The 27,845-nt window shown below is 42.1% G+C and overlaps 1 protein-coding gene across 12 annotated transcripts in view; it reads left to right on the plus strand.

Annotated features, from left to right (window-relative positions):
* The first annotated feature begins 9,857 nt into the window (after window positions 1–9,857).
* Window positions 9,858–27,845, plus strand: part of LMO7 (LIM domain 7) — a 202,207-nt gene continuing 184,219 nt past the window's right edge. For 11 of the 12 annotated variants that reach the window (XM_060287887.2, XM_060287889.2, XM_060287894.2 and 8 more), the window contains exon 1: window positions 10,389–10,459. In XM_060287887.2, the coding sequence (XP_060143870.2) occupies window positions 10,400–10,459 (60 nt within the window). In that variant the 5' untranslated portion in view covers window positions 10,389–10,399. Of the gene's footprint in view, window positions 9,889–10,388; window positions 10,460–27,845 lie in introns of those variants that run through there. The other variant, XM_060287878.2, reaches the window with a different exon arrangement.

Below are 27,845 nucleotides of genomic sequence, written 5' to 3' on the forward strand. Positions count from 1 at the left end.
AAGACCCAATGCAGCCAAAAATTAAATAATTAATTAATTAATTTTTAAAAATTGCTGTTGTTTAAAATAAATAAATAAACAAACTGACCCATACATTCAAGGAAATCCCTTTGCTTTGTTTCATAAAGAACCTTCTGAAGGAGGTGGGACCAAAGCTGGCCTCTTCTGTGGTTACTTCCAATCCTTGAGGGAACACCTGACTCTGCTCTGTGTAGACTATTTCATGGCTGTGCTGGAACTCTGAATAGACAAAGCCTTCAGTTCTTTCTTTTTCTTTTTTAAAGGTAGAATATTTATTTAGGCTGTGCTGGGTCTTAGTTGCAGCACTTGGGATCTTCATTGCACATGCGGAATTCTTAGTTGTGGCATGTGGACTCTTAGTTGCAGCATGCATGTGAGATCTAGTTCCCCGACCAGGAATGAATCCCGGGCTCCCTGCATTGAGAACGCAGAGTCTTACCCACTGGACCACCAAGGAAGTCCCAAGGGGTTCATTTCATAGCTGTTTTGTAAGGTCTCTTCACTCTGCATGATGGTGAGCATGAGATGTGCTAGAGATCACTCTGATCTCACTACTGATGCTCAGACAACTACTAGGGCTAAATTTAGGAGCACAACTTAGGTCTCTTATTCCCCAGGCCAGTCCATTTTGTAGTTTTGGTAACCTTTCCTTTTTGAAGCTAATGTTTTTTCGATATCCACCCACTATTCACAGAATAGGAAGAATGAAGGGGTTATTTTTAAAAATGTAGTTTGAATTTTTAGAAGTTTCTTATAATATATGGGTGTTTCCTCTCTGCAAAAATAAAATGAAATCTTTTATACTTCAAAATATAAATAAAAATGGCTATTACAATTCTAAGTTAATAACACAGTAAATGCTGTGCTTAATTTTTCTTCCTGTTTTTTTTTTAGCAGAACAAGTTGAACAGACAGTAATGTTGTTGGTCTTTTCAAGTAAACTTAATGAGAGGTCAGGTAGAACTTCTGTGCCAAAACATAAAAACACTAAGAAAGAAAATGTTTTAGAGAAAACAGGGCTTGACTATTCTTATCTTTGATTATTATTACTAAATATATCCTTTTAGGGAAAATACAGAGTTCATTTTACTCATTTCACTAGGTTGCAGGAAGAGAAGTTTAGTAAACAGACATTCTCTCTTTCTTCTTACCCAGAAGCCCCAATAGTTTATTTTAAAGATAATTTTAGGGTAAGTCCTTTTGATCTTACTGCTATCACTTAGAGAATTATAGTGTGGTTTTGCAAATCTGGCTAGAATGCAGGACCTTAACAACAAAAAAAACCCAACAAAAACCAAAGTCTTAGATTCTCTGTTAAATCATTTGAGTTCAACGATAGGAAACTCTTGTACATGCCGAAAAAATGAAACAAAACAAAAAACCCCAAAGCCTTCAGATCTTTACAGTAGGAAGAAAATAACCAACTACTCTTCAAATTATGGGGTTGGTCCCATGTTTTGAAAGTTACCATCTCTACTGGTCTCTTAATGAGCTGTCTGTGCACACAGGGGAAAGGTCAATAAGAACCAAGGGCTTCTATCTAGACTATCCCATCTCCTCGAGCAGATTCAGAAGACGTGTTCAGGACCCCTGCCTTTATCCACTGGGCAAAGCACTCATTATCATCATCTTAAGGCTGTACTGAAAACTTCCTCAGTATTTGTCTGCCTTTTGGGGGAGTGATATAATACAGGATTCACTAGAATATTTTCCCTTTCTGCTTCCTGCACATCTACATTCCTCCCTCTTATCTTCATTTCTTAAATATTGTCTGTAACATTGTGGCTACTTTTTGCTCCCTGGCTTCCATTTCCAAATCTAGGGTTAAACCTACCTTTCTGAATATCATTATGTAAGTACTAACAACATCCGTAATCCTTTAATTACCAACACTGAAGGATGTATTTTTGTGGGCAAAGATGGGATAATTAGAATTTTATCATTATATATTTATTTATTTTTTCTGTTTACGTGAACTTTTATTTTTTTCCAGTTTTATTGAGACATATAACATATACTGACATATAACATTGTGTAAGCTTAAGGTGTACAACATGATGACTTGATGCACGTGTGACTGCGAAATGATTACCACAATAAGGTCAGTTAACACTTCCATCACCTTACATAATTACCATTTCTTCTTTTTTGGGGGTTATAACACTTAAGTTATACTCTTGGTAACTTTCAAGTATATAATAAAGTATTGTTAACTATAGTTACCATGTTGTACATTAGATCCCCAGAACTTATTCATCTTAAATCTGGAAGTTTGTATCCTTTGACCATCTTTCCATTTCTACCAGTCCCTGCCCCTGGCAATCACCATTCTAGTCTCTATTTCTATGAGTTTGGTATTTTAAGATTTTATATATATATATATATATATATATATATATATATATATATATATATATATATATAACATATGTGTATATTTTCTTTATCCATTGATAAGACACTTTGGTTATTTCCATGGCTTGGCTATTGTGAACGTTGCTGCAATGGATATGGGGTTGCAGATACCTCTTCAAGATACTGACTTTATTTCCTTCAAATATACATTCAGAAATGGAATTACTGGATTACATGATAGTTCAATTTTTAATTTTTTGAGGAATCGCCATACTATTTTCCGTATTAGCTGTATCAATTTACATTCCCACCAACAGTGCACAGGGTTCCCTTTTCCCAGCATTCTTGCCAACACTTATCTCTTGTCTGATGATAGCCATTCTACCAGGTGTAGGATGATATCTCATTGTGATTTTGATATGCATTTCCCTGATGATTAGTGACACTGAGCATCTTTTCATGTGCCTGTTGGCCATTTGTATGTCTTCTTTAGAAAAATGTCTATTTTTTAAATCAGAATTTTGTGTGTGCTGTTGAGTTGTATGAATTCCTTATATATTTCAAATATTAACCTCTTATCAAATAGATGGTTTGCAAATACTTTTTCCATCTTCATTCTGTAGATTACCTTTTCATTTGGTTGATTGTTTCCTTTGCTGTGCAGAAGCTTTTTAGTTTGATGTAGTCCCCCTGGCTTATTTTTGCTTTTGTTGCCTGTACTTCCGGTGTCATCCAAAAATCATTGTCAAGACCAGTGTCAAGCAGCTTTTTCCCTATTTTTTTTTCTAGGAGTTTTATGGTTTCAAGTATTACAATTAATTTATTTCCTGTTAGTTTCTGTCAACGGTATAAATTAAGGGTCCAATATCATTCTTTAGCATGTGAATATCTGGTTTTCCCAACACCATTTACTGAAGAGACTATACTTTCCTAATATGTATTCTTGGCTCCCATGTCAAATATTAGTTGACTATATATTTGTGAGTTTACTTCTGGGCTCTTGATCCTCTTTCATTGGTCTATGTGTCTGTATTCATGCTAGTATCATACTATTTAGATTACTATAGCTTTGTAATATAATTTGAAATCAGAAAGTGTGATGCCTCCAGTTTTGCTCGTCTTCCTCAAGATTGCTTTGACTATGTGGGGTCTTTTGTGGTGCTGTATACATTTGTTGATTGTTTTTTCTATCGCTGTGGAAAATGCCATTGGGATTTTAATAGGGATTGCACTGAATCTATAGATGACTTTGGGTAACGTGGAATTTTAACAATATTAATTCTTCTAATCCATGAACACTAGATATCTTTTCATTTTGAATTTGTGTCTTCTTTAATTTCTTTCATCAGTCTCTTCTAATTTTCAGTATACAGATCTTTAACCTCCTTGGTTAAATCTATTTCTAAGTATTTTATTGTTTTAAAATAGGATTCTTTTCTTTCTTTTTCAGATAGTTTGTTGTTAGTGTATAGAAATGCAAATAATTTTTGTATGTTGATTTTGTATCCACTACTTTACTGAATTCTTTTATTAGTTATAAACTTTTTGGTGGATTCTTTAGAATTTTCTCTATACAAGATCCTATCATCTGCAAACAGAGAAAATGTCATTATATTTTTTCATCTACCTTCTAGGAGTGATTCTTCCTGTTGATAAATGTGTTTTATAAGCATGAGAAATATACCGGCCATTTGGATATTGGCTATCTGAATCCATGAGGGTTGACATTTTTATGAGCCATATTCAACCAGAGTATAAAACTCACTTATTTTATTAGAAGTGTTTCCACTGTACCTGTCTCTTCTTGCAATTCTTTCCAGCCACAAAGTCCCTTCATTCTTATAATCTTTGCCCCAGGCATCATCCAGCCCCGTGCTTCCCTGCCCCTTCCTCTTTCATAACACAGAGTAACTCCTTTCCCACAATTCACCTAACTCCTCTCTACTCTACCCCACACGCTTGTTTAAAAAAACTTGGGCACCTCTACTGAACCAAAGCACGAATCAATGAAGCCAGTCTCTCCCCGTAGAGCAGTGGTTCTCAGCTGGTGGTGATTTGGCCCCCAGGAGACATTTGGCAATGTCTGGAGACATTTTTGATTGTCACAGCTACAAGGGTGCTACTAGCATCTAGTGGGTGGAGGCCAGGGATGCTGCTAAATATCCTACAATGCACAAGACAATCCCTTATGACAAAGAATTGTCCAGCCCAGATTGTCAGTAGTATACCTGTTGAGAAATCCTACTGTAAAGAAATTCTTATATTACCTTCAGTAATCATTGGTATTTTCTACTCTGCTCCTATTAATGTTTTATTACTTCTGTGCATTAAAAGTTATATATTTTATACCCATACCCACACCAGTCAGTAATCAATGGTTGAACACCAGATACGTGTCAGGCAGAGTTAGGCACTCCTAAGTTGCTCACAGTTCTATGAGGAAGACAGACAGTATAATACCTCGTGATTGAAGGGGCTATGATTACATAAAGAAAAGGTACCTGGGCTTCCCTGGTGGAGCAGTGGTTAAGAATACGCCTGCCAATGCAGGGGACATGGGTTCGAGCCCTGATCCGGGAAGATCCCATATGCCACAGAGCAACTAAGCCCATGCACCACAACTACTGAGCCTGTGCCCTAGAGTCCATGAGCCACAGCTACGGAGCCCACATGCCACAACTACTGAAGCCCACATGCCTAGAGCCTGTGCTCCACAACAAGAGAAGCCACCGCAATGAGAAGCCCGCGCACTGCAATGAAGAGTAGACCCTGCTTGCTGCAACTAGGGAAAGCCCACGCACAGCAAGGAAGACTCAACACAACCAATAAATAAATTAATTAATTTTTTTTAAAAAAGAAGGGGTACCTAATGTAGCCCAGGATGATCTGCAAAGATATTTTGAAGGATTCTGAGAAGGAAGAGGCCTGAATTGAGCCTGGAAGAATACGTAGGAGAAAGCCAGGCAAAGAAAGGGAGAGAAGCACGTTTCTCACAAAGGGAAAAATATGGGTCAAGACACATGGTTAGAGAAGAGGGCAGCAGCAAGTCCTGAAGGATGTCAATGTGCTGGCAACGATCAGATGGCCCTTAAGCTGGCAACTGGGAGTCCTTGAAGGAGAAGCTAATTGGGTAGAATGATAAGATAAGATTTAACTTTAGAAAGGTCATACAATTTCTGAAATCTGGCTGAGAGCTAATGAGGGCCTGAACTAAACTGGAAATGAGGATGAGTAAGAGGGGCCAATTGGAGTGATACTGAGGAGAAAGAAAGGACAGGACTGGGGATGGAGTGGACGTGGAGGTAAGAGACGCGAAGTCCAGCATGACCCCCAAATTTCAGGTGTGGTACCATTTACAAGTCAGGGAAGGCAAGGGGAAGTTTGTGGGATGAGACAAAAAGTCAATTTTGGACGTATCTTTGTGTCATACAAATGTTTTCATTTATAAAAGTAGTATACATGTCTCTTACCAAAAAATTGTAGAAGAGAGAGAAGTATGAAATGTCCATCCAACCAGTGCTAAACTTTGGATGGAGTTTCATTTTGTTTTGTTTTGTTTTGTTTTGGCTGTGCTGCGTGGCTTGCGAGATCTCAGTTCCCTGACCAGGGACTGAACCCTGGCCACATCAGTTAAAGCCCGCAATCCTAACCACTAGGCCACCAGGGAACTCCCATTTTTTGGGAGGGAGTGAAGTTTTTTCCAATTTGTTCTATGTGGAAAATTATGCATTTTAAAAATACAATCAGTGGGATGAATTGGGAGATTGGGATTGACATATACACACAAATATATATAAAATAGATAACTAACGAGAACCTGCTGTAGAGCACAGGGAACTCTACTTCACTTTGCTGTACAGTAGAAAGTAACACAACATTGTAAAACAACTATACCCAATAAAAAAAAATGCAATCACCAAACTGGGGTGCTTTATAGATGTTTTTTTCCCCACTTCGTAATATATTTTTAAACATCTCTCTGTGTCATTGAACATCCTTTTACATTTTTATTGACTGCGCAATATCTCACTCTATAGAAGAACCATAATTTACTCCACCATCTCTATTGTTTAGATTGCTTCGAGATTCTCATTTCTAGCAAATCATGTGTAATGCCATCACAGGTTGAGTCTTCCAGAAACTGACAGAAATGCCACTTGAAACATATTTATTAGGGATTGACCCCAGGGAAGTGAAGAGGGAAGGAACAGCAATGGGCAAGGGAGAAGTTGAACTATGACAGAGGCTGACTGCTTCAACAGACCTCATATCTACAGAAAGGGCCCATCAGAGTTGTCCTGAATTGGGTGGAAATGACTGGGCTTTTATAACCTCAAGTCACTCAGTCACCAGACAAGGGCTGCTCTGGCAGGGCATGACCTCAGGTGAGGCTGCACTCTGTGGCTGAGGTAGACTTCCAAAGGGAGGTTTGGCCAGTGCATCTCTGTGTCCACTGCAGATGCTCATTGTGTGCATATATCTTCACTCACATCCTTAGGATAAATTCCCAGAAGTAGGACTGCTGCAGTAGAACGTGGGCATTTTAAAAACTTTTAATATTTATTGCCAAATTACCTCCCAGAAAGATGGGTCACTTTCTCCTACCAACAGTTCAGTTCGTCACTAATATATAAGAACATGACAATTGTACTGTTTTATGTTTTTAAATATTGAAAGGCACCTCAAATTCTTTTGGAAAATAAATAATATCTGTGATGTTTTGTTATTGTGAATTTCATTTTTAACTCCTAAGGCAGGTTACCTTTCTCTATAGAGCTGTATAAATCTTTCCAAAAGGATAAAACACTCTAATGACTGATGGTAAGACACAAAGAACCGGATTTCGGTCTCGTGAGTTGTAAATCTGCAACACTGAAGTGACAGAAACGGCTGGTGCGTGAGCTGACTTGAAACAGAATCTGCAGTACCCTACAGCTCTTTCCCTGTGAGTATTTGAGCAAATAAATGAAATTCCCACTTATTAGGAAGAATCCATATTTGACACACTACTGTTAGAGAGAGACGAACGGGAACTAACCATCATTTATTGAGTGCCTGCTCCATGCCAAGCAATGCCCTTGGCTTTTACATACACCATCACATTTAATTCTCACAAGAACCCTTTGAAGTAGTTATTATCACCACATTTTTCAGGTGAGGAAATTGAAGCTCACAGAATTTGGTAACTTGGTAACCTTAGTCATACAGGTTCCCAAGCCTGTGCACTTCTTGCCATCCTGGGCTGCTGCCCCCAAAGCTGTAAGTCAAGTGACACAGCAGTAGCTTTAAATGGTATAGTATATATATATATAAAACAACTGTAGTAACAGTAACTCTCATGAAGCTTGCAGAATGTCTGTCTTTCTACTGGGTTGGAAGTCCATAGGATTTACTATCTAAAATTTTTAAATTTTTGTAACACTTATGATACCCAGCACATCACACATATAATGTGCTCACTAAATATTTAATAGAACAGGTCTTAAATAGCTGGAAAGAAATTTCTTCCTAGTTTCGTTTATCCTTTCATCCTCATTTTGGGTTTGTCCTGATCATGGTGTCGTCAGGAGGCGAAGAGATGATCCAGTCGACCGTTTCCCACTTTAGCAGGAACAACTGTGAGCTCTTCTAAACAGACCCACTGATTACAGACAACGCCAGTGAAAAAAGGGTTGGATGAAAATAAACATAACAAATTCCTCTAGAAGTCACCCCAATCGGGAAGGATGCTGGTGAAATCTTTATTCAGAAGTGTAAATGAGTTTAATCCAGCCTTTAGATCTAACTTCTAGGTAACAGGAAATAGTGAGGGAAGAGAAATATGTTGAACACACCACAAAGAAGCCATAAGACAAATCTAGAAGTCTGCCTGGTTTCTTTTTAAGAAGATAATGTCATTCGAAAAAGGGGGAGGGGGTAGAGTGGGAGAGAAGGAGGAGGCTATTCTAGGCTAAAAAAAAAAAGAGGTAACCGAACGCAATGTGTGGTTATTGTTTGAATTCTGGTCTAAGTCAGCTGTAAAAGACATTTTGGAATCCATTGGAGGAATTTGAATCTGGACTGGGCATATATTAATACTAAGTAATTAAGGTTAGCTTTAGTTAGGTGTGAAAATGGTAATATGGTTATGTAGAAAAGCGTTCTTTAAAGAACGAGATGTATATTATAATACTTAGAGAGGAAATATCTTTTTAAAAAAATTTTATTTTATTTATTTATTTTTGTTTGCGTTGGGTCTTCTGTGCCGCGCGCGGGCTTTCTCTAGTTGTGGCGAGCGGGGGCTACTTTTGGTTACGGTGCACAGGCTTCTCATTGCGGTGGCTTCTCTTGTTGTGGAGCACGGGCTCTAGGCGCGCGGGCTTCAGTAGTTGTGGCATGTGGGCTTAGTTGCTCCACGGCATGTGGGATCTTCCCGGACCAGGACTCGAACCCGTGTTCCCTGCATTGGCAGGCGGACTCCCAACCACTGCGCCACCAGGGAGGCCCTGAAATATTTATCTTTAAGTAGGAAATATGTATATTTTCAGCAGAAAATGTGACGAGGTAAATAAGGCAAAACTAGGTTTTAGCTATCCATTATACTAGTCTCTCTGCTCTTTGACGTCGTTTTGCATCATAAAGAGGATCAACCAGGAAAAAAAAAAAAAAAAAAGGTATGGCTTCCTTTACCGGAGTAAGAATCGATCTTTATCTTCTTCCAACAGTGACAACATCAACGTGTGGGCCCGGATAGGGCTTCAGGAGCATGAAGCGAGATTCCAGGGAGCCTAGACAGACGAGCAGGTTCCTTTCCGGAGATCTGATTTCTGTGGGAAAAGAACCCGCGTAAGGCAACCCTTGAGCCTCCTACCCTCCAGTCCTGCGCACCTACCCAGGCCCCCTGCGGATGGTGAGTAACCCGTCACCTTACTGCTCCCTAAGTGTTCCCAGACCACGCAGGGTGGCGGGTGTGACGCTCAGGGTGAGGGCGGGAGAATGCTGGGTTCCCCTCCTCTCCGACCCTTCGCGGAGGGATGGGGCCTGAGTGGCAGGTATCTTCCACCTCACCCACCTGGAAGCGAAGCGGAGAGGGGCTGGCCCAGGCTGGGGGAAATGGGCCGCACATGCCAAGGCCACTACCCTCACCTGCCGCCAGGAGAGCTCTGGCCGCGGCAGGGGGCGGAGACCCGGGAGTGCGGACGTCCTCACCTGGCGGCGCGGCGGGCGCGCAGCGGACTCCGCCGGAGAGGGAGCGGCGCGCTGCGAAGTCGGGCCGCAGGTGAGGGCGGCGGGCTGGGCCGCGCTCCACCGCGGGGGACGTTTCTTGGCTGGGAAAGGTGCAGTTGTGAGCAGCTATTCCTGGTATGTCAGGCGGGCCGGGCGGCCGCGAGCCCTGGGGGCGCCTCTTCCTGGGGCCCCGGCAGAGGGAAGGCGGCCAGGCGGCCGGAGGCGGGAAGGATGCGGACAGGATGCGGGCGCGGGGGCGCATCTCCTCCGGGCGGGGCCGCGGTCCGGCGGGTGGAGCGGGAGCGGGTGCGTGGCCCGGGCCACGGCCTCCTGGCGGACTGTGGCATCCCCTGGGCCAGACTGTCCGACCACAAAGGCCGCTGCGGCCGGGAGCCCCCGGGCGCGGCGGGGGGTAGGGTGGGGAGGACGGAAGCGGCGGCTGGCCGGCCGGCCGGGGGTGGGCGGCGGGGGTGCGCGGGGGCGGGGCATTCCGGGAGGGCGGCGGCCGCGCAGCCACTTTTGAAGTCCAAACAGTCCTCTGGGTTGGTACTGCGCGCCGCCTCTGGTAGCCCTCTCCGCCTCCCGCGCTCTGCCTGGGTCTCCGCGGCGTTTTCAGGAGTTTAGAGAAAGCCCCGGCTTCAAGTTCTCGTGGGTTCGAAACTTTACCGAACTGCAGGGTGCAACAAAGGGTCAGAGAGTCCGGGCGTCTTGCAGCCGGAGAGAGGCCGGAGCAGCGGGCCGGACGCGCGCGGCACTCCCGCCTTTCCGCGCACCCACTATGTCTCTCTCTCCCCCTCTCCCCCTAGTTCTGGAAGTGATGGAGGAGGCGGAGGCCGACTGCGCCCTAGCGTTCGCCGAGGCCCAGAGATGGGTGGAGGTGAGTGCCTTTACTCCTCTTCTTTCCGCAAGAGTTGGCGGCCTTGCGGCCGCTCCCGCCACTCTGCTTTCAGCCGCCTCCCGGACCTTAGCTTGCGCAGCGCCTCAGGCTGGTTCGCTCAGCAGTTTGGGGGACTTTGCAAGTTCTGCGCCTCCTATGATTTAACGTCCAGCGAAGCTTAGCGCTGCCCTCCCCGCCGACGGTCTCGCTGGCTTCCCCGGATCTCCTCTGCCAGGACAGAGTCGAGAGCTTGGCCCCGCGGGTTTGGGGACCGCGCATCTCTGTGGAGCAGCCCACGTCCGCGCCAGGACGCCTGGGATGTACCTGCTGGGCAGAGACGGCCCAGGGTCCTCGGGAGCGTTTCTTTGGGGTGGCTAGAAGTGGAAATGCCTGAAACATACTTGCTTGGGCAGCGTATTGTGTGTTGTGTGGGAGGGCGGATGGAGGAGGTTAGACACCTGTGGCGCACCTGGAGAGATGCTTTCTCCGAGGCAGCTTCTGGAGCCCAGGGTGTGTGAATCAAGTCGCGTACGTTTTCCAAAGTCGGCATTGATAAGACTAAGATATCCTGAAATCACTTACTCAAGGGTTGTTAGTTTCCCAGCTGTGCCTCAGGGAGGAGATCTTCCATTCCCCTCTTTGCCGTTAAAAAGGAGATGGTCTCTTGGAAGTTCCTTGATCAACGCATTAGGGTTACGTTTGTCTGTAGAAAGTTAACACCAGGACTTCTAGCCGTTTTATTATTGGATGAAAAAGATGACTTTTATAATGATGCTAAAGAAGTCTTCGGAGCAGATGTGAATCAGGAACCAAAAGTATTGCCTTTACCAGCCTTGCAGTCATTTAAGGGTTATTGATGCCACGTGCTGGTCTACTCAGCGTATTTAAAAATTCAAATTAGGATTAAAGGTTATTCCATGGAAAAACAAAATATTCAAGAATCCCAAAGCAAACAGTACTTTAAAACAATTCATTTCTCCTTAAAGAAGTAAATTATGTATGTGGGGAAAAAAAAGATAAACTTTAAATGTTATGTTTTTCACGCTAAAGGAAAGTGAATGTATCATTACCCACTAGACAGTGGCGGGAGATGGAGATGGGGGGCGGCTAAGAAATTAGCTTTGCCGTCTTTTTGTACTGAAACTTGAGCTGGTTTGAAGGTGACTTAGAACGGGGTGAGGGGAGCGCGTGGGGAGGTTGGGAGAAGAATAAACACTGTATTCTGAATTGAAATGAGAGTGGAAAAATTCCAGCAATGTAGTTAAGGGAAATAACTTCCCCCATTCATAAACCTTGAAAAGTCAAGGCTTCCAAAGGTAATTTTCCATTAGCAGTATGTACACTGCATAATTTTAGAAATCAAACTTGCCCTTCTGTGTCTGAATGTTGAGATGGAGAGAGGGAGAAGGGAAGAAATATGGGGATACTTTTTTGGCCATACAGGGCTCCTGTGTGGAGTTTGTATCTGCAAGTTCTGTATTTGCTTCAGGGAATCTGTGAATATGGATGATTTCACATCCTTTCCTTTTTCAGTATACAGATATTTGAAATCTAAACATTGTTTTGTGTGTGATAGCTTGCTTATAATTGGAGACTTCTGTGAGAAATTTGTATCTAATAAACTCTGGGGAGGTGTGTTGTGATAAAAGATACCCCGTGTGCGCGGTAAATGTGCTCTTCTTCCCACCACCATCCCACTCCACCTAAAAGTGTTTGTCAGCAATGATTTGGCAACTCTGTAGAGTGCTTTGTTCATCATTGGCAGAAAGCCAAATCTTTCTAAAGGCTTTGCCATATAATTTTGATATGGTTAACTCTCATGAAATTAAAATCAAGTGACTTTTTTCCCCTAGTGCCACAGGGAGCGAGGCAGTACGTTCATTGAAGATATGTGAATAATTTACATATTCACATATACTGTTGGTATACTTGGGACATTGAAGTGACAGCATTGTGTTCACTGTTAGGTTTATGTTATTTCTCCAGTTAGTGTCCAAATTTATCTGTCTCCTTAGCTTTGCCTTTATAACCAGAGCACATATTTTAAAATATCGCTCTTGCCAAAAGAAGCAGAGTGAATGAGTGTCTCATTCCACAACCACTTAACCCTGAGAACCCCTAATTTGAGGATAAAATATTGAGTCCAAAGTGTTTTTATAAACTACTTTGGAAAGCAAGGAAGATTATAGTGTAAATCTTTCTTCTGCTTACTAATAGTTTTGCTCCATTTTTCCATTTCTATCATATTTTCTCCTACATACATTGAAGCATAAGTGGTTCATTCATATATATATTTTTATATATACACAGTACACATATATAAACATATATGTATTATGTGAATTATATCATTCATATATATGTATTTATATATATATACATATAACACAAATAAATACATTAATATATTATATACTATAATATACATATTATATGTATTGTATGTAATATGCGTATAATATAATCTGCTACCTTTATTCTCAGCTGCAGCTTTGACCAACCCAAGGTCAGAAAACCCCGATAACCTTGTACATCTTTGAAAGATGACCAGAGTCCATGGCCGTATGTCTTTGCCATTTCCATTCTCCGTCAGCGATTTTAAATAACTAATGTATTATTCCCACAACCAAAGTTCAAGTCTTAAATTTGTTTTGTTCTGGGAGGAGGAGAAGGGGTAAGGTGAGGGCTAGTGCTTGTTATTCTGCCAATTATTGTCATTTCATGACTCTTTTTGTTTATTTCAAAGTGTTCTTCGATATTTAAAAGTGTACATATACTTCTGGTTAGTTTCATATTTGAAATCAAAACAAATGTAGGAACATAACCTTTTAAGGTAATTCAACATCATGATATTGGATTATTATCTGGTTGGAAATGTGGTTTGGAATATTAATAATGTATTGAGCTAGTTTATGATTAAACACGGGTTGAAAGCCAAATAATGTAATGGTTTGAAGGCAGAGGCAGAGGGGAAGCTTGATTCTAGCAAGGTCATGGAGTGGGAGAGGAACTGGTAGAAAATGCAGCCTGGACCCTCTAATTTTAGTCCTTTTCTTCAGCACCTTTTAATTTTCTGTACCTAATAGTTGCCTCTGTCCCTCTGTTTATGGAGCATTTAAAAACCTGTGATAAACAGACAAGATACCAATGAAATTGAAAACTGAGTATATTGCTCATTGCATTGGTTGGTCACCCATTCCAGTCTGTGACTTAATGTTCCTATCTAGGTTGAGGTTTAAACACAGTAGTAATTTTTATGACTGGAGCGGATCAGGCTAACTTAATTCAAAACCTTCCTGCTCACCTGCCCGTCCTGTTATCTCTGTGTTCGAAGTTTTCAGTATCACTGTCACCCTGTAGAAGGACCAAAGGGATGCCAACTTGAGCTCATTGCCATGCCTGGCACCAGAATATGAATCCTTCCCCAGTTACTTCCAACTGGTCTGTTTCTCCACCTGCCCCATTTTTGTCCTTTGGGAGTTGTGTGCTGGTCATCACTTTTGTTTGCGTTTAGTGCTAAATTTTTAAAGAATCGCACTCTGTGGGTCCCCCATTGATATTTACAAAATTCCCCTAAGTGGTTTCCCTCTTTCTCTGTAAACTGCATCCCTTCTACTGGTGGTTTCCAACCTGTGGTCTGGCGTGAAAAGGTTTGCTGGGTGCACTTGAATCCTCAGTGCATACCGGTGTTGTCAATAGACTAAATGAGGGTCTTATGATTCGTACTGTTGCTTCTCAAGTGGATGTAGAGCGACGTAAACAGACAAGATACCAATGCATTTGAAAGTGTTACTGAATTCATAGAAGCATTTCTGGTAATTATATATAATTTCAATCAACAGATATTAAGCTTGAAAAGACTCTGATGGTAAAACTTTGTTTAAAATTTTAAATGTTAGAAAGCAATTCTTACACTAGCTGTTGCAATTAAAATTAGTTTTTCAGAATATAAACCTGATTTTGTTTTTTGTTTTCTGAGGAGCCATGAAAAGATTTTAAAAGTCCGCATTTACATTAAGCTGTGAAGTGTAGCGTTCACAGCCCTTTACAATCTGGTCTCCGTCTGTATATCTATCTTTATTTTTTGCTCATTTTCTCCATTACTATTTGCATAGTTGCCAGATAGCATAGACATTAAAAGCACAGATTTGTACAGATATCCCCAGAACTTATTTATCTTTATAACTAGAAGTTTGTACCTTTTGACCACCTTCATCCAATTCATGATGACTGCAGTTAACACTGCTGTACAGTATATTTGAAAGTTACTAAGAGAGTAAATCTTAAAAGTTCTCATTACAAGGAAAAAAGTTTTTTGTAACTATATGAGGAGACGGATGTTGACTGAGCTTACTGTGGTAAACATCTCACAATATATGTCAAATTGTTAGGTGGTACACCTTTAACTCATACCAAGCTGTGTGCCAATTAAATCTCAATAAAGCTGAAAGAAACCCCAAAGCGCCGTTTTGGAATCAAATCATTGTTCAAGTCCTGGCTCAGCTTCTTAAATGCTGTAGGCCTCAGTCAGTGTTCTTCCTTGAGCCTCCAGTGGTGCTTACGCCAGTTGAATGAGATGCTGACTGTAAAGGAATTAGTGCTCCCTAATCCTTGCTTGTGTTTCCCCGCCCCACACAGGGTGCTGTTTTCTCACCTCCAGGCTGTTGTGTGTGGAATGCCTGCTATTCCTTGTTTACCTAATATGTGTTGCTCCTCTGCATTCTTCCATGCTTGGGCTCTACAGTCAAGCTTTATGTGAAGCCTTTTCTCGGCCACCAAGCCTCCACCCCACCCATTCCTTCCTTATCACTATTGCTTGTATGGATTTTTCTTTTTTGCTCTCTGTGGTATAATTACAAACATTCTTCTGTATTAGACTAGGCGCTAACTGAGGGCAGGAACAGTAGCTTGTCGTTTGCTTGAGGATTTGGCACAGTGCCAGGTAAACACTTGTTGAGTGAATGTACAATCTAAGGCTGGAGCTTTAATGAAACCTAAGGACCAGGACTCTTTCCTTCTCCCAGTGGAAATGTGCATCAGAGTCCAAAGCTGAGCTTGTTGCTTTGGCAGTTGGTTGGGACCAGCTACAAGATACGCGCTCATCTGGGTGCCAGTGTGTACTTACCTATTTACGCAGTATTTCCTCTTCTGCCCCAACCCTGTTCCTGAGTGATGTCACTCTACTCCTGCCTTTTAGTTACTGGTTCCCCTCATGGGGACTTACATTCAGTCGTTCTGTTATCCAGAAAATGCCTATGAAGTGCCTACTCTGTGCCAGGCACTTGCTGGGCTTGCTGATTCAACTGCCAATTCTTTAGTATCTTTCTAGGACCTCCAGACAGAGTGCACCCCGTGAGGAGCAGACATGCAAACAGACCCTGCAGTGCCATCAGATAATTGCTCTGATGGAATTTTGCCCCGTGTATAGTGATGGCATCTGGGAGGCCGCCTGAGCTCACAGAGGAGGCAGCACTTGAGTCGAGGCTGGAGTGGGGCTAACACCTTTGCCCCCTGAGCTAGAGCATTGTGACTTTGTAATTTGTTGAGAGGTGTTGAGGTTGCATACAGCACAACTTTCAGGAGTTGCTTGGAGTAGTTTATTTATTTATTTTTATTTATTATTTTTATTTTTTATATTTAAAAAAAAATTATTTATTTTTGGCTGCATTGGGTCCTGGTTGCTGCGTGTGGGCTTTCTCTAGTTGTGGCGAGCAGGGGCTACTCTTTGTTGTGATGCGCAGGCTTCTCATTGCGGTGGCTTCTCTTGTTGCGGAGCACGGGCTCTAGGCACGCGGGCTTCAGTAGTTGTGGCACATGGGCTCAGTAGTTGTGGCTCGTGGGCTCTGGAGTGCAGGCTCAGTAGTTGTGGTGCTTGGGCTTTGTTGCTCCGCGGCATGTGGGATCTTCCCAGAACAGGGCTCGAACTCGTGTCCCTTGCACTGGCAGGCAGATTCTTAACCACTGCGCCACCAGGGAAGCCCCAGAGTAGTTTATTTTTGTTCAGGTAACCTTTGCATGCAGTGAAATGCATAGGTTTTAAGTGTAGAGTTGTAGGATATACCTTTTTGTCAAATGTATAGGCCCGTGTACCCAGCACCCCAATCAACTTATTGAATATTTTTACCACTCAAGAACGTTTCCTTCCAGAAGGACACATCAGTCTTTACCTCTCCACTCTTCAGATTTCTAGCATCATAGATTTCTCAGGGCAGTTGTGAGCAGCCAAGGGGTGTCTTGATGTCAGTTTGCTTCTTTTTTCTTTATGCAGCATCTTCCTATTTCTTAAACACATCCTCTTTATTTAGCAAATAAGAGAGGATCCTAGGACAGGAGGGGCGGCGAGAGATGAGGGCGTTCACAGAATTCTCTTGGGAAGGAACTGATTTACACAGAGAGGAGCCAGGGCAGAGATGCTGTTAGAATAGCTTGATTCCAGGAAGGGTAAACAGATATGACAAGGTATTTCCTGAGGAAGTGGGAGGATTCTAGCAGTGTCAGTCATTCTGGATCCTTCCAGTGTACTGGTACACTGAAAGCTAGAAGTGGACGTCTTCTTAAAGTGGGGGAAAATACTAGGAACTCGTACCTTTAATAAAACAGAGTGTTCTTGAACTGGCTAGAGAAATGAAATCCCTGGGCCAAAGGAAATGAATGATTTTTTGGTTCTTTTTTTTTTTTGCGGTACGCGGGCTTCTCACTGCTGTGGCCTCTCCCGTTGCGGAGCACAGGCTCCGGGCGCGCAGGCTCAGCGGCCATGGCTCACGGGCGCAGCCGCTCCGCGGCATGTGGGATCTTCCCGGAGCGGGGCACGAACCCGTGTCCCCTGCATGGGCAGGTGGACTCTCAACCACTGCGCCACCAGGGAAGCCTGATTTTTTGGTTCTTGATGCACATCATCAAGTCACTCTGTGAAAGCTTTGTGCTAATTTGCAGCCATGAGCAGAGGCTGGGGGCCCCAGCCTCTCATTATTCTGGCCAGAATTAGAAATTGTCATTTGCATTTTCCCTCTAAATAAATAGATGAAAGATGTGCATTCTACTTTTTCTTAGGTCACTAATGATGTTAAACATTTGTCTAACCGATGACTCATTGGGTTTTCTCCAGTGAGGAAGGGTGAAGCTGAAACAGGGAGGGTTCTACCTCCTCTAAATGAGGTCGCAAAAGGCTCAGAGGGCCCCTGGCCTGGTGACGTAAGTCTCTAAGTTCATAGGCCAGGGTCGGGCCATTGAGGAAGCGTCCCCTGAGTTGTCTCACTTTGCTTTTGGGTTGTTTGGAGATAGGCCCGTTGAGTTCTGAACACAATTATGAGATAAAGAATGGAACAGTTGGCTGTTTTGAGGAATTCCTGAAGCTTCTCCGAGGCTGAGAGAGGAAGAATTTCCCCTGTGTGTGGAAGGAAGTGTCGATTCGTTTAACCTGTTGGGCTCTTGGCCTTCTCTGCGGTGCTCCAGGGCGCTCTGTCTCTGGATGCCCAGAGGGCTTTGGGTGGTCAGGGATTTCTACTGAGGCTAACTGGTCTCCTTTTATTTGCGGTACGCGGGCCTCTCACCGTTGTGGCCTCTCCCGTTGCGGAGCACAGGCTCCGGACGCGCAGGCTCAGCGGCCATGGCTCACAGGCCCAGCTGCTCTGCGGCATGTGGGATCTTCCCGGACCGGGGCACGAACCCGCGTCCCTTGCATCAGCAGGCGGACTCTCAACCACTGTGCCACCAGGGAAGCCCTAACTGGCTCCTTTTATCTCCTGCTTCCTTTCAAAATTACTTCTCAACATAACAGCATTTGAGTTTTAGAAAAGCACTAGTTTTGACAACGTTAGTTAAGAAAAACCAAGCAACATCAGCACATTTACCTGATTCTTTTAGTTTGGAGAAATCGATTGTCGGTGAACTCTTTCATCTATTACATCTATTATCTGCAGATTGAATTGTCCATATTGTTCCTGTGCTCTACAGTCCCTGACAGACAGTTCTCAGGTTCTTGTTGAACAAATGAAAGTTTTGTGTCCAGTCAAAAGGTTGGCTGATTTAATTGATGTCTGTAGATCTCCTTAAATCTGTTAACTGTCAAAAATGTATCTGAGCCCGAGGAAATGATAAACTATGTGTTGTACCGTGTTTACTCTTTCCAAAGGTAATTGTCGGGTATGTTTCTTTACAAACACTTTTGATGTACTCAAAGCTCTTAACAAGGATGATACCTGTCATATATGCACAGCTTTGAAAACAGGTTTAGCACACTCACTCTGCCACTTACAGATGAATCGCCACACGGCCCCATAAACAGCCTTTTCGAAGACTGTAAAATCCTCCCTGATAGGCTTCTCAAAGCCTGGTTCTGATTCCCGGGTACAGGATGCTCAGTTTGGTGCTTACATGTGTTTAGATGATAGTGCGCAGCCCTAGACATCACATCTGTCTTTAAGTACCTGGGGGATTGTCTTAAGGAGAGAGAATAGAAAAGTCTTCTGTGGGCTTAGAGGGTAGAACTGGTAATAACTGATTGAGCACAGTGAGACTTTTGACTCAAGTATTTTAAAGACCCTTCTATAAATAAAGAGCTGTCCTACCCCAGAATGGACTGACTTGAATGGTGGGTTACCGCCTAGTGAAGGTTTTCCAAGAGTACGTAAGTAACTGACAATTAAAGCAACTAGTAGTTATTTTTTTTAACTATGTGGAAGACATGTGGCTAGAGCATCATACCCACATGCTCTTATAATGAAGGACTGTTATTACCCAAATATGTGTGTGTGTGTGTGTTTCCAGATGAGGAAAAAGAAGGGTGAGAGGTAAAATAATTTGCTCAAGGAAACACTAGAACTAGTAAGTGGTGGTTGGGGATTTGAACCCAAGCAATCTGACTTAATCAGTATATGCTGTTGTCCAAGAGGGACACCGGTCGGTAAATCGTGGTGAAGGATTTATAAATCAGGAAGAGAATGGGCTGTCAGTCTTCATTCCACCTAAAGCTGTGAGATTAGCTGCTTTCTGTTTATGACAAGTCCTCCACACACAACAGGTTCTGTCTTGTGATGTTAGTGCCTGGAAAGCTCGTGATCGAATATTATGTAAGCTACAGCGTTGCTAACAGACACCCTTGAGCAATTGCAGACTTTAGGTTTGTATGTTCTGGTGTATCTAAGTGCTCCATAAACCCTTGAAAGTGTTACAAAACGGAAACATGGTTATATGATGACACTGAGTTATACTTTGTACTAGAGTAGGAGATAAATTACATCTAACTAGTTTCTTCTCTAAACAATTTATAAAATTCCCAATTTTTTCTCTTATACTACCTGATTTTAAGTAGTACATGGTATACCAAAATTGTACAGTCTGTTACTGTATAGTGCTTTGAAATATATTTCGTATTTTTGATGAGGATACTTTCTAGTTAGTGTTTTAGACTTGTAAGGACTGAAGCCAAGATCATGATCAAAGATTTTGCATTCTTGACTAGATTTAAATTTGACTTAGGTGTCTGAGCTAGGAAGGAAATACCTGATTTATTATATCACCATTTCATAATATTCAAAGGAAGGGTGGTTGTTACCAACCTTGTTACAAACTTTCTCATTAGAGTTTGAGGTCTCTCATTCTACCTGAGGAAGGAGAAGATAAACAAGCATTTTACCTTTACTTCTTGAGTGGTGTCTAATCAATTTGGAATTTTACCCTATTGCCTGAAAAAATATCGTCCATCTATCAGTAGCGTCAGACATAGTTGGCCACACCTTCCTTCTTGAAACATTTCCTTCAATTGCCCTCTGGGTTTTTCTCCCATTTAACTTGATATTTCTGATTTTCCTTTGCTGAATCCTAATTATTTGGGTAGATATTAGAGCACCCTGGGGTTCATTCATCTTTCCATGTCGTCTCTTCTTTGTCTACAACCTCTCCCTTGCGGGTGTTATCAGATCCATAGCTTTGTACACCTTCTGTGTGCTGATAGCTTCCACGTTTATATTCCTGACCCTGACATTGTGTCTAACACTCCCCTCATATATGTATGTGTATACACACACACACAGTCTCAAGATTTCCAATTGTAGGTCAAATAGGCACATCACACTTTGTTCAAAACAAAATTCTTAGTTCCTCTCCCTCCCTCCCACCCACCTACTCATCCCCTCAATGTTTCCCATTTTAGTAAATGGCACCACCGTTCACCCACTTGCTCAGGTTCCCAACTTCGAAGTCACTGTTGCCTCCTATTTTTATCACACCCCACGTCCAGTCTGTCAAGAAATCCAAGTGGCTATATCTCCAGATACACCCAGAATCTGACCACCTCTTACCATGTCCATCATCACCTCCCTGCTTCCAAAGTAACAGCCAGGTTCCTCTTTAAAAAAGTGAACCAGAGATTGTACATTCAACTCTTGCCCTCTCTTCCCTCCACAATGGCTACCATTACATTGAGAATAAAATCTGAGTTTTTAACCCATGGTCTCCAGGTCCCCACATGACCTATTCCCTGTTTGCCTATCTCCTCTCTGCTCCCACTCTCCATCTTGCTTGCCATGCTTCAGTCATCCTGGCTTCCTGCTATTCCTTACATGTGCAAAGAAGGTTTTTATTTTAGGACATTAGCATTGCTGTTCCTTCTGCATGAAAGCATTTCCTTCACCTATTCAGATCTCAGCTTAAATGATACCTCCTCCTCCCTGTCTCCCTTTCTTTATTTTTATTTTTTTTTGCGGTACGCGGGCCTCTCACTGTTGCGGCCCCTCCCGTTGCGGAGCACTGGCTCCGGACGCGCAGGCTCAGCGGCCATGGCTCACGGGCCCAGCCGCTCCGCGGCATGTGGGATCTTCCCGGACGGGGGCACGAACCCGTGTCCCCTGCATCGGCAGGCGGACTCTCAACCACTGCGCCACCAGGGAAGCCCCCTGTCTCCCTTTCTATAAAATAATCAGCCTTGTGACCCCATACTCTTATATTTCATAGCACTTATCATCACTTGCTGTTGTATGATATATTTTTTGGTTTGGCTGTTACTCCCACAAGCATATGAGTGTTTTGATTTGTTTTCAAGCCTTGAAGAGTGCCAGGTATTTAGTAGGCACTCAATAAATGGATCAATAAATGGATGAATGAACAAATGTCTTTTAATTCTTTCCAGTTGATGTCTTTCTCACTCTGATATGACTGACTTTCAGGCTGTGCTTCCCTCAATAAGACAAGTTGGTTTTGTTATATTAGGGTTTTGTTGGTTTTGTTTTTCTTGTTCAAGTTCCGTTCTGGATTGAGCAAGTTCAAAGCATGTTTTTAAGAAACAAGTTTCAACCATGTAAAATTGACTTTGCTCAACCAATTGTAAAGATGCCCAAAGGTAAGCAAGTATCATAAGGTAAGAACATCCTAGAAAATTTGAAGATGAGCCTCCTTAGCTGAATATCCTGCACTGGGGACAATGCATCGTCATGAAACTCTGGGTTTTAGTCATGAAAAAGATCTTACAACTCCCTGACTGGTGTCCTCCAGCTTGAGCGTGGACCATCCCCAGGAGCTAACTGGAGACAGAGCAGAAGAAAATAGCTTTACCTTGTTCAAAAACAAAAGCAAATAATTAAAAATTTGAGAACAGAAACACTTCCTTCTGTCCCATCTCAGACATCTGAGTCTACTTCACGCTTTCCCAGTGTTGCACTTTATACCACTTTTTTCAGGAATCATTCTGAGATGGGACATAAAGCCGAGAAGCGCAGGTTTCCAAAAGAGCGTCATTCAGAAATGAGGGAAAAAGGGAAGCTGAAACTTTTTGTCTGTTTTTATGCAAGCGACTTTCTCTTAATGTGATTTAAAAAAATTATGCCTGGGCTTCCCTGGTGGTGCAGTGGTTGAGAGTCCGCCTGCCGATGCAGGGGACGCGGGTTCGTGCCCTGGTCCGGGAGGAGCCCACGTGCCGCGGAGCGGCTGGGCCTGTGAGCCATGGCCGCCGAGCCTGCGTGTCCGGAGCCTGTGCTCCGCAGCGGGAGAGGCCACAGCAGTGAGAGGTCCGCGTACCGCAAAAAAAAAAAAAAAAAAAAAAAAGTTAAAAAGTTATTCCTCCTAGCTGTCATATGGATTAAGTGATAGCTCCCTTTTCATAAATAGAATTTTTTATTCTGTAAGTTTCAGGTGGACAGCATTATAATTCGACATCTGTATACACTGCAAAGTGATCGGCAGCACAAGTCTAGTTACCATCCGTTAAATATAATTTCTTTACAGATGAGAAAAGAGCGGCTCAGAGAAGTAGAGTTTCTTTCCCAGCACTGCTGATACTGTTAGAACAAGTGTTTGAAGTTATATTTTTCTATCAGAAGAACTCAAGCTCTCAACCATTTCATTCACCTTCCTCTGTTTCTCTTCCTCTTTTATGACTGTACCTGCTTTTTTGGCACGTACACGCTGTGTTGTACTGTTCCATATGTCTGCCTCTGTCTCTCTTTTTTTCTTATTTCACAATTAAAAAGCATAAGAAAGTGCTTAGACTTAATATAAATGTGATGTGAATTCACACTAAGATGTAAGTAGATACTGTTGAATAACTTCCTGCCGTTGGGATGAGACGGGCCTAGAGACAGCATGTGTGTGTGTGTGTGTGTGTGTATTGAGGAAGGGGAGACTTGGGCACTGGCTTTGGTGGTTCTTCCTGGGGCTTGTCCTGGCAGGGAAGAGACAGTCCCAGGGCAGCATGGGGATAAGTGTGAACGTGTTGGAGAGCATATCTCTGGGGAGATGGGAGAAGCATTTGGAGGCTCTTAGAGAAGGTCCTTCTGGAGCTGGACCAGAAAGACGATGGAACACAGTGTGCAGGGCAGTTGAGTTGGGTAGCGGTGTCACTGGCATGAGCAAGGGCCTCTTGGATTGCTCTGTTGGCAGGACAGAGAAGCTCATAGTCTACTTAGCGTGGAAGGTGCTTATTTGAAGGTAGTGAGAATTTCAAGCCCAAATTGTGGATAAAGAAGTTAATTTTTTTTTTCCTGTGAATGTCATGTCAGGTGATGTTGGAACCCATGGGACAGAATGGGACGGTGGAGGGGAAAGACCATATCACCTAGAAGATCAAGGTGCTTGCCTTGGGAGTCAGTGTCTTTTGTTAAGAGGAAAGGAAGAGCAAAGAGAGGTTGTGGTCCAAATGCAAGGCAGAAAACTAGGAGGGTGTCAGGGACCCTAAGGGAGTGTTGGTTCCGTGAAAGGTAGAAAGGAAGAGGATGGTCAGCAGTGTTCAGGACTAAAAGAAGTGATCAAGGGAAAAGAAAATGGAAAAAGGCCATTGAATTTGGCAAGAGACGTCTCTCACTTGTTGAAAATAGAGCTTTGGCTTGTTAGTGTGAGAGCCAAATGAAGCCTCAGGAAATCCTGCTGGGAAGTCTCAGTATAGGCGTGCGAGTGCCCTGAGAGAAGAGGTAAGGAGAGCTATTCAAGAAATCTAGATTCTCTTTACTTGTGTTAACAAATCCTCTCCTTACCCCCAGCTTACATATACTAAATGTTCAAACCGTTCATACTTACGGGAAGTACACTCTAGGACGACAGGTCCGAAGGCATCATTGTGGTCTCTACGTGAAGTACTAAAGTTGAAGCACACTGTTCTCTTTTAGACATCTGTGCCCCTCACGTGCTGAAGATCATTTTAATCTCCTGAATTTATTTCCTGTTTCCTTAGCAGGGAAAATGTCTCTTTTGTCCTCAGGGTTTTTAGCTGATAATAACTTGGTAAAGTTACTTTGTTTACAGTATTTAGAATAAGTATATCTTTTTTTTTTTAACATCTTTATCGGAGTATAATTGCTTTACAATGGTGTGTTAGTTGCTGCTGTATAGCAAAGTGAATCAGCTGTACGTATACATATATCCCCATACCCTCTCCCTCTTGTGTCTCCCTCCCACACTCCCTATCCCACCCCTCTAGGTGGTCACAAAGCACTGAGCTGATCTCCCTGTGCAATGCGGCTGCTTCCCACTAGCTATCTGTTTTACATTTGGTAGTAAATGTAAAATAGATATTTGGTAGTTATTTTGGTAGATATTTGGTAGATATTTTACATTTGGTAGTGTATATATATCCATGCCACTCTCTCACTTCGTCTCAGCTTACCTTTACCGCTCCCTGAGTCCTCAAGTCCATTCTCTACATCTGCGTCTTTTATTCCTGTCCTGCCCTTAGGTTCATGAGAACCTTTTTTTTTTAATTTTTAGATTCCATAAATATGTGTTAGCATACGGTATTTGTTTCTCTCTTTCTGACTTACTTCACTCTGTATGACAGTCTCTAGGTCCATTCACCTCACTGCAAATAACTCTATTTTGTTTCTTTTTATGGATGAGTAATATTCCATTGTATATATGTGCCACATCTTCTTTATCCATAGAATAAATATAAATAGTTTTGATTTAGTGACGGTAAGAAGCTTAAGGTCATATTAACCAGAAAACAGATGGTAATAAAAGAAATAAAACGTTTAAAACTTTTAAATATCGATGCACATCGTTGCCACGAAGGTGTACATTTTTGGCCTGTTGGGTCTGTTTCTTTTCTGTGTTTAGTGTGGTATAGTGGCGAGAGTGGCAGGGTTCGAGGTAGTACTTCATAGGCATAGCTCGTACATGGCAGGTCCCAGAGTAAAAGGTGTGACATGGACAAGACACGTAGCATTCCTAGGCCTAAATTCTCACTGTAAAGTGAGGGTTGCAAGGTGGTGATAAGGTTTAAAAAGAAAAGAAATTTGGGAGACGTGTAGGTTACTCAACAAAGTGTCCATGTTAGTAGTAGTATTCTACTTGCATCTGTATACAGTCAGAAAACAGATGATTAATTGATGACTTTTTTGGTTTTCCCTGGAATGGCTAATTTTTATGGATGTGTGTGTACGTGAGCGCATGTGTGCCTGTGTGTGTATCTCAAAATACACTTAGATAACTTGCTGTGTATTCTAACCTCTGGTTTTCAAACATGGGTCTTTATTAAGTTCTTCTGTATTGTTCTTAAGCTGTGATAAAAAATCCTTTCATTTATAAGGACTTGAAGTTAGAATGAACAACTGCCTTATGAGTAGTGAATTCTGTTTCTTTTTTTTGTTTGTTTTTACTTTTTTTTTTTTCGGCTGTGCTGCACAGCCTGTGGGATCCCAGTTCCCCACCTAGGGATCGAACCCTGGTGGGTTTGGCAGTGAAAGTACAGAGTCCCAACCACTGGACCACAGAGAATTCCCTGAATTCTCTTTCTTGATGATACGTCTGGCATCGTCATCTCTCTAGGGACCCTCAAGTTCATTTTAGCACATCTTTGCTATTGATTCTTTCCTTTCAGTGGACCTACAGTATAAATCTAAGGCTAGTCGACCTGCCTGAGACCTTTTAAGTTGAGGGAAGAGAATTCCATATTTATTGCACTGTTGAAAACACTGCCATATATTCTGTCCTCACTGCTGCTTTCCGTTCAGCTACTAGTTTCAGATCAGAGAGAAGGGTATGTAGATTAGGTGCATTAAGATTCTTTTAACATAAATTGTTTTTTTCAAGTCTCTATGCATTACTGTTATTTCAGTTATTCTTTGTTCTTCATGCGTCTTTTTTATCCTTTAAGTTACTTTTCATGTTTTGTGTGTGTCTTTGAACCATCTCATTAATTTCGCTTTTCTGCTGTATTCAGTTTGGAAGAGGCAATTGTAAGATCCTTCCAATAAAGACACTTTTTGATGTCATCCTAAGAATGAGCCTAATGAGCTATTTTAGAAAAGAGAAGCTTTTACCGTTTCCATGAAGAAAGGAAATGCATTTTTAGGTGTTTTATTCAAAGGATAACATTATACAACTGCTTGTTTTTAAGCCAATTTGCAAACATATTTAGACTTGGAAAATGCTTGTAAGTCCTGAAAGGTATCACTTGCCAAATAGCTGATCCTTTTGAAATTTGGCCTCATTTCTGGGAAAAGAATGTGGTTGACAGCACACTGCAATGTGCAGTAATCCTTTTTGTGTAAGGAAATGAATCTTCTTGGCTTGATAAACTCCAGATGAGTTTCTGGCTTTTTGATTATTACCAAGTCATTTAAAATTAAGGTTTCATTATTCAGTTTAGGTACAGCCACCGTCTCTGTGCTTGTAATGGCCAATGTGATGTTAAAATCCTTTGCACAACTGAAGCATTTTGGGGAAAAATTACATTTGGGTGGGCCATTTTGGGGCACAAGCTTATGATGTGCCTTAAGGAGATCAAGTTGAAGACCCATAGGAAGTTCTGCTGGTGTCATAAAGGAGAATTTTCTTGGAAGCCCACCTAAATGTTTCTACTTAACTTTTCATCAGTCAACCTTTTCTGCAAAATAGTCTGAAAAATGTAGCTGGACACGTAACTGCTCCCAACAATATGGCGGTTTCATTACTAAGGAGGAAGAGGTTGACAATGAAATCTCTGCCATACTTATTTTCTGATTGTTCCTTTTTTTGTAGCATTTTGCTTTATTATGATTGCAATCTAATGTCTTAGCTCTTTGAAGGTATTATAATTTTTTTTTCCCCTTTACTCCCTGCATTGTCTGTGTCTTCCGAGCTCCTTTTCTGTTTTTTCCCTTTTGGCTTTGGTCTCTTTTAAATTGGAAGTTTCTCTTAAACCTCTGATGATCATTGTCTAACTGCTCTTTAGGTTTTCTGTCAGTTTCTGTATATGGGGCCATGTTCCTCACTACCCTCCCTACCCGGAGGACCCGTTGCCTCTAGACTCTGATTCTTTTCTGGAGGAACTTGCCTGCTTTGGTTCTGCACTATGCCTTTGCATGTCCTGAAGTTGGAATTTCCTCCATTCTGTTTGGTTGGGTACCACTCCTCCATCTACTTTCCACGTCCAAATGTTTGTTCACAGTTTTCTTCTACTGTTGTCTCTTTTTGAATTCCCTTTGTCTTTGTGGATTAATGCCTTAAATTTCTGTGCTGTCATTTTGGTGAGGTTTTGGGAGGCAATGGAGAGAAATGTGTAGCCAGTTCATTGTGTCCAGGCCAGTGTGTGTGTGTGTGTGTGTGTGTGTGTGTGTGTGTGTGTGTGTGTGTGTGTGTGTGTGTGTGTCTACAATAGAATAAAAGAGTAGAAAAACGTGGGTTGAATGACGGTTATAATTATTGCCTAGGTGAATTTCATACTAGTAAAATAAATGCCACCTTATATAAATTTTTAAAGAATCCTATCTTATTGTAAAATTAAATTGAGGGGGCTTGTATAAATCTTAAATACATACACTGTAATGAGGCAAAATTTAAATCACAAATAAAGGGATAGTGAATGCAGGATAAGCAGAAAATGAGCATAAGAAAGAAACTAAAGCCACAGATGAGTTGCAGTTTCTGCTATGTTTTCTAATACCTGTGCTAGTAATAGGTCATAAACTTCATCTTTGTAGCA

Source organism: Globicephala melas, chromosome 18 (genome assembly GCF_963455315.2).
Source record: "Globicephala melas chromosome 18, mGloMel1.2, whole genome shotgun sequence".
Lineage (NCBI taxonomy): Eukaryota > Metazoa > Chordata > Mammalia > Artiodactyla > Delphinidae > Globicephala > Globicephala melas.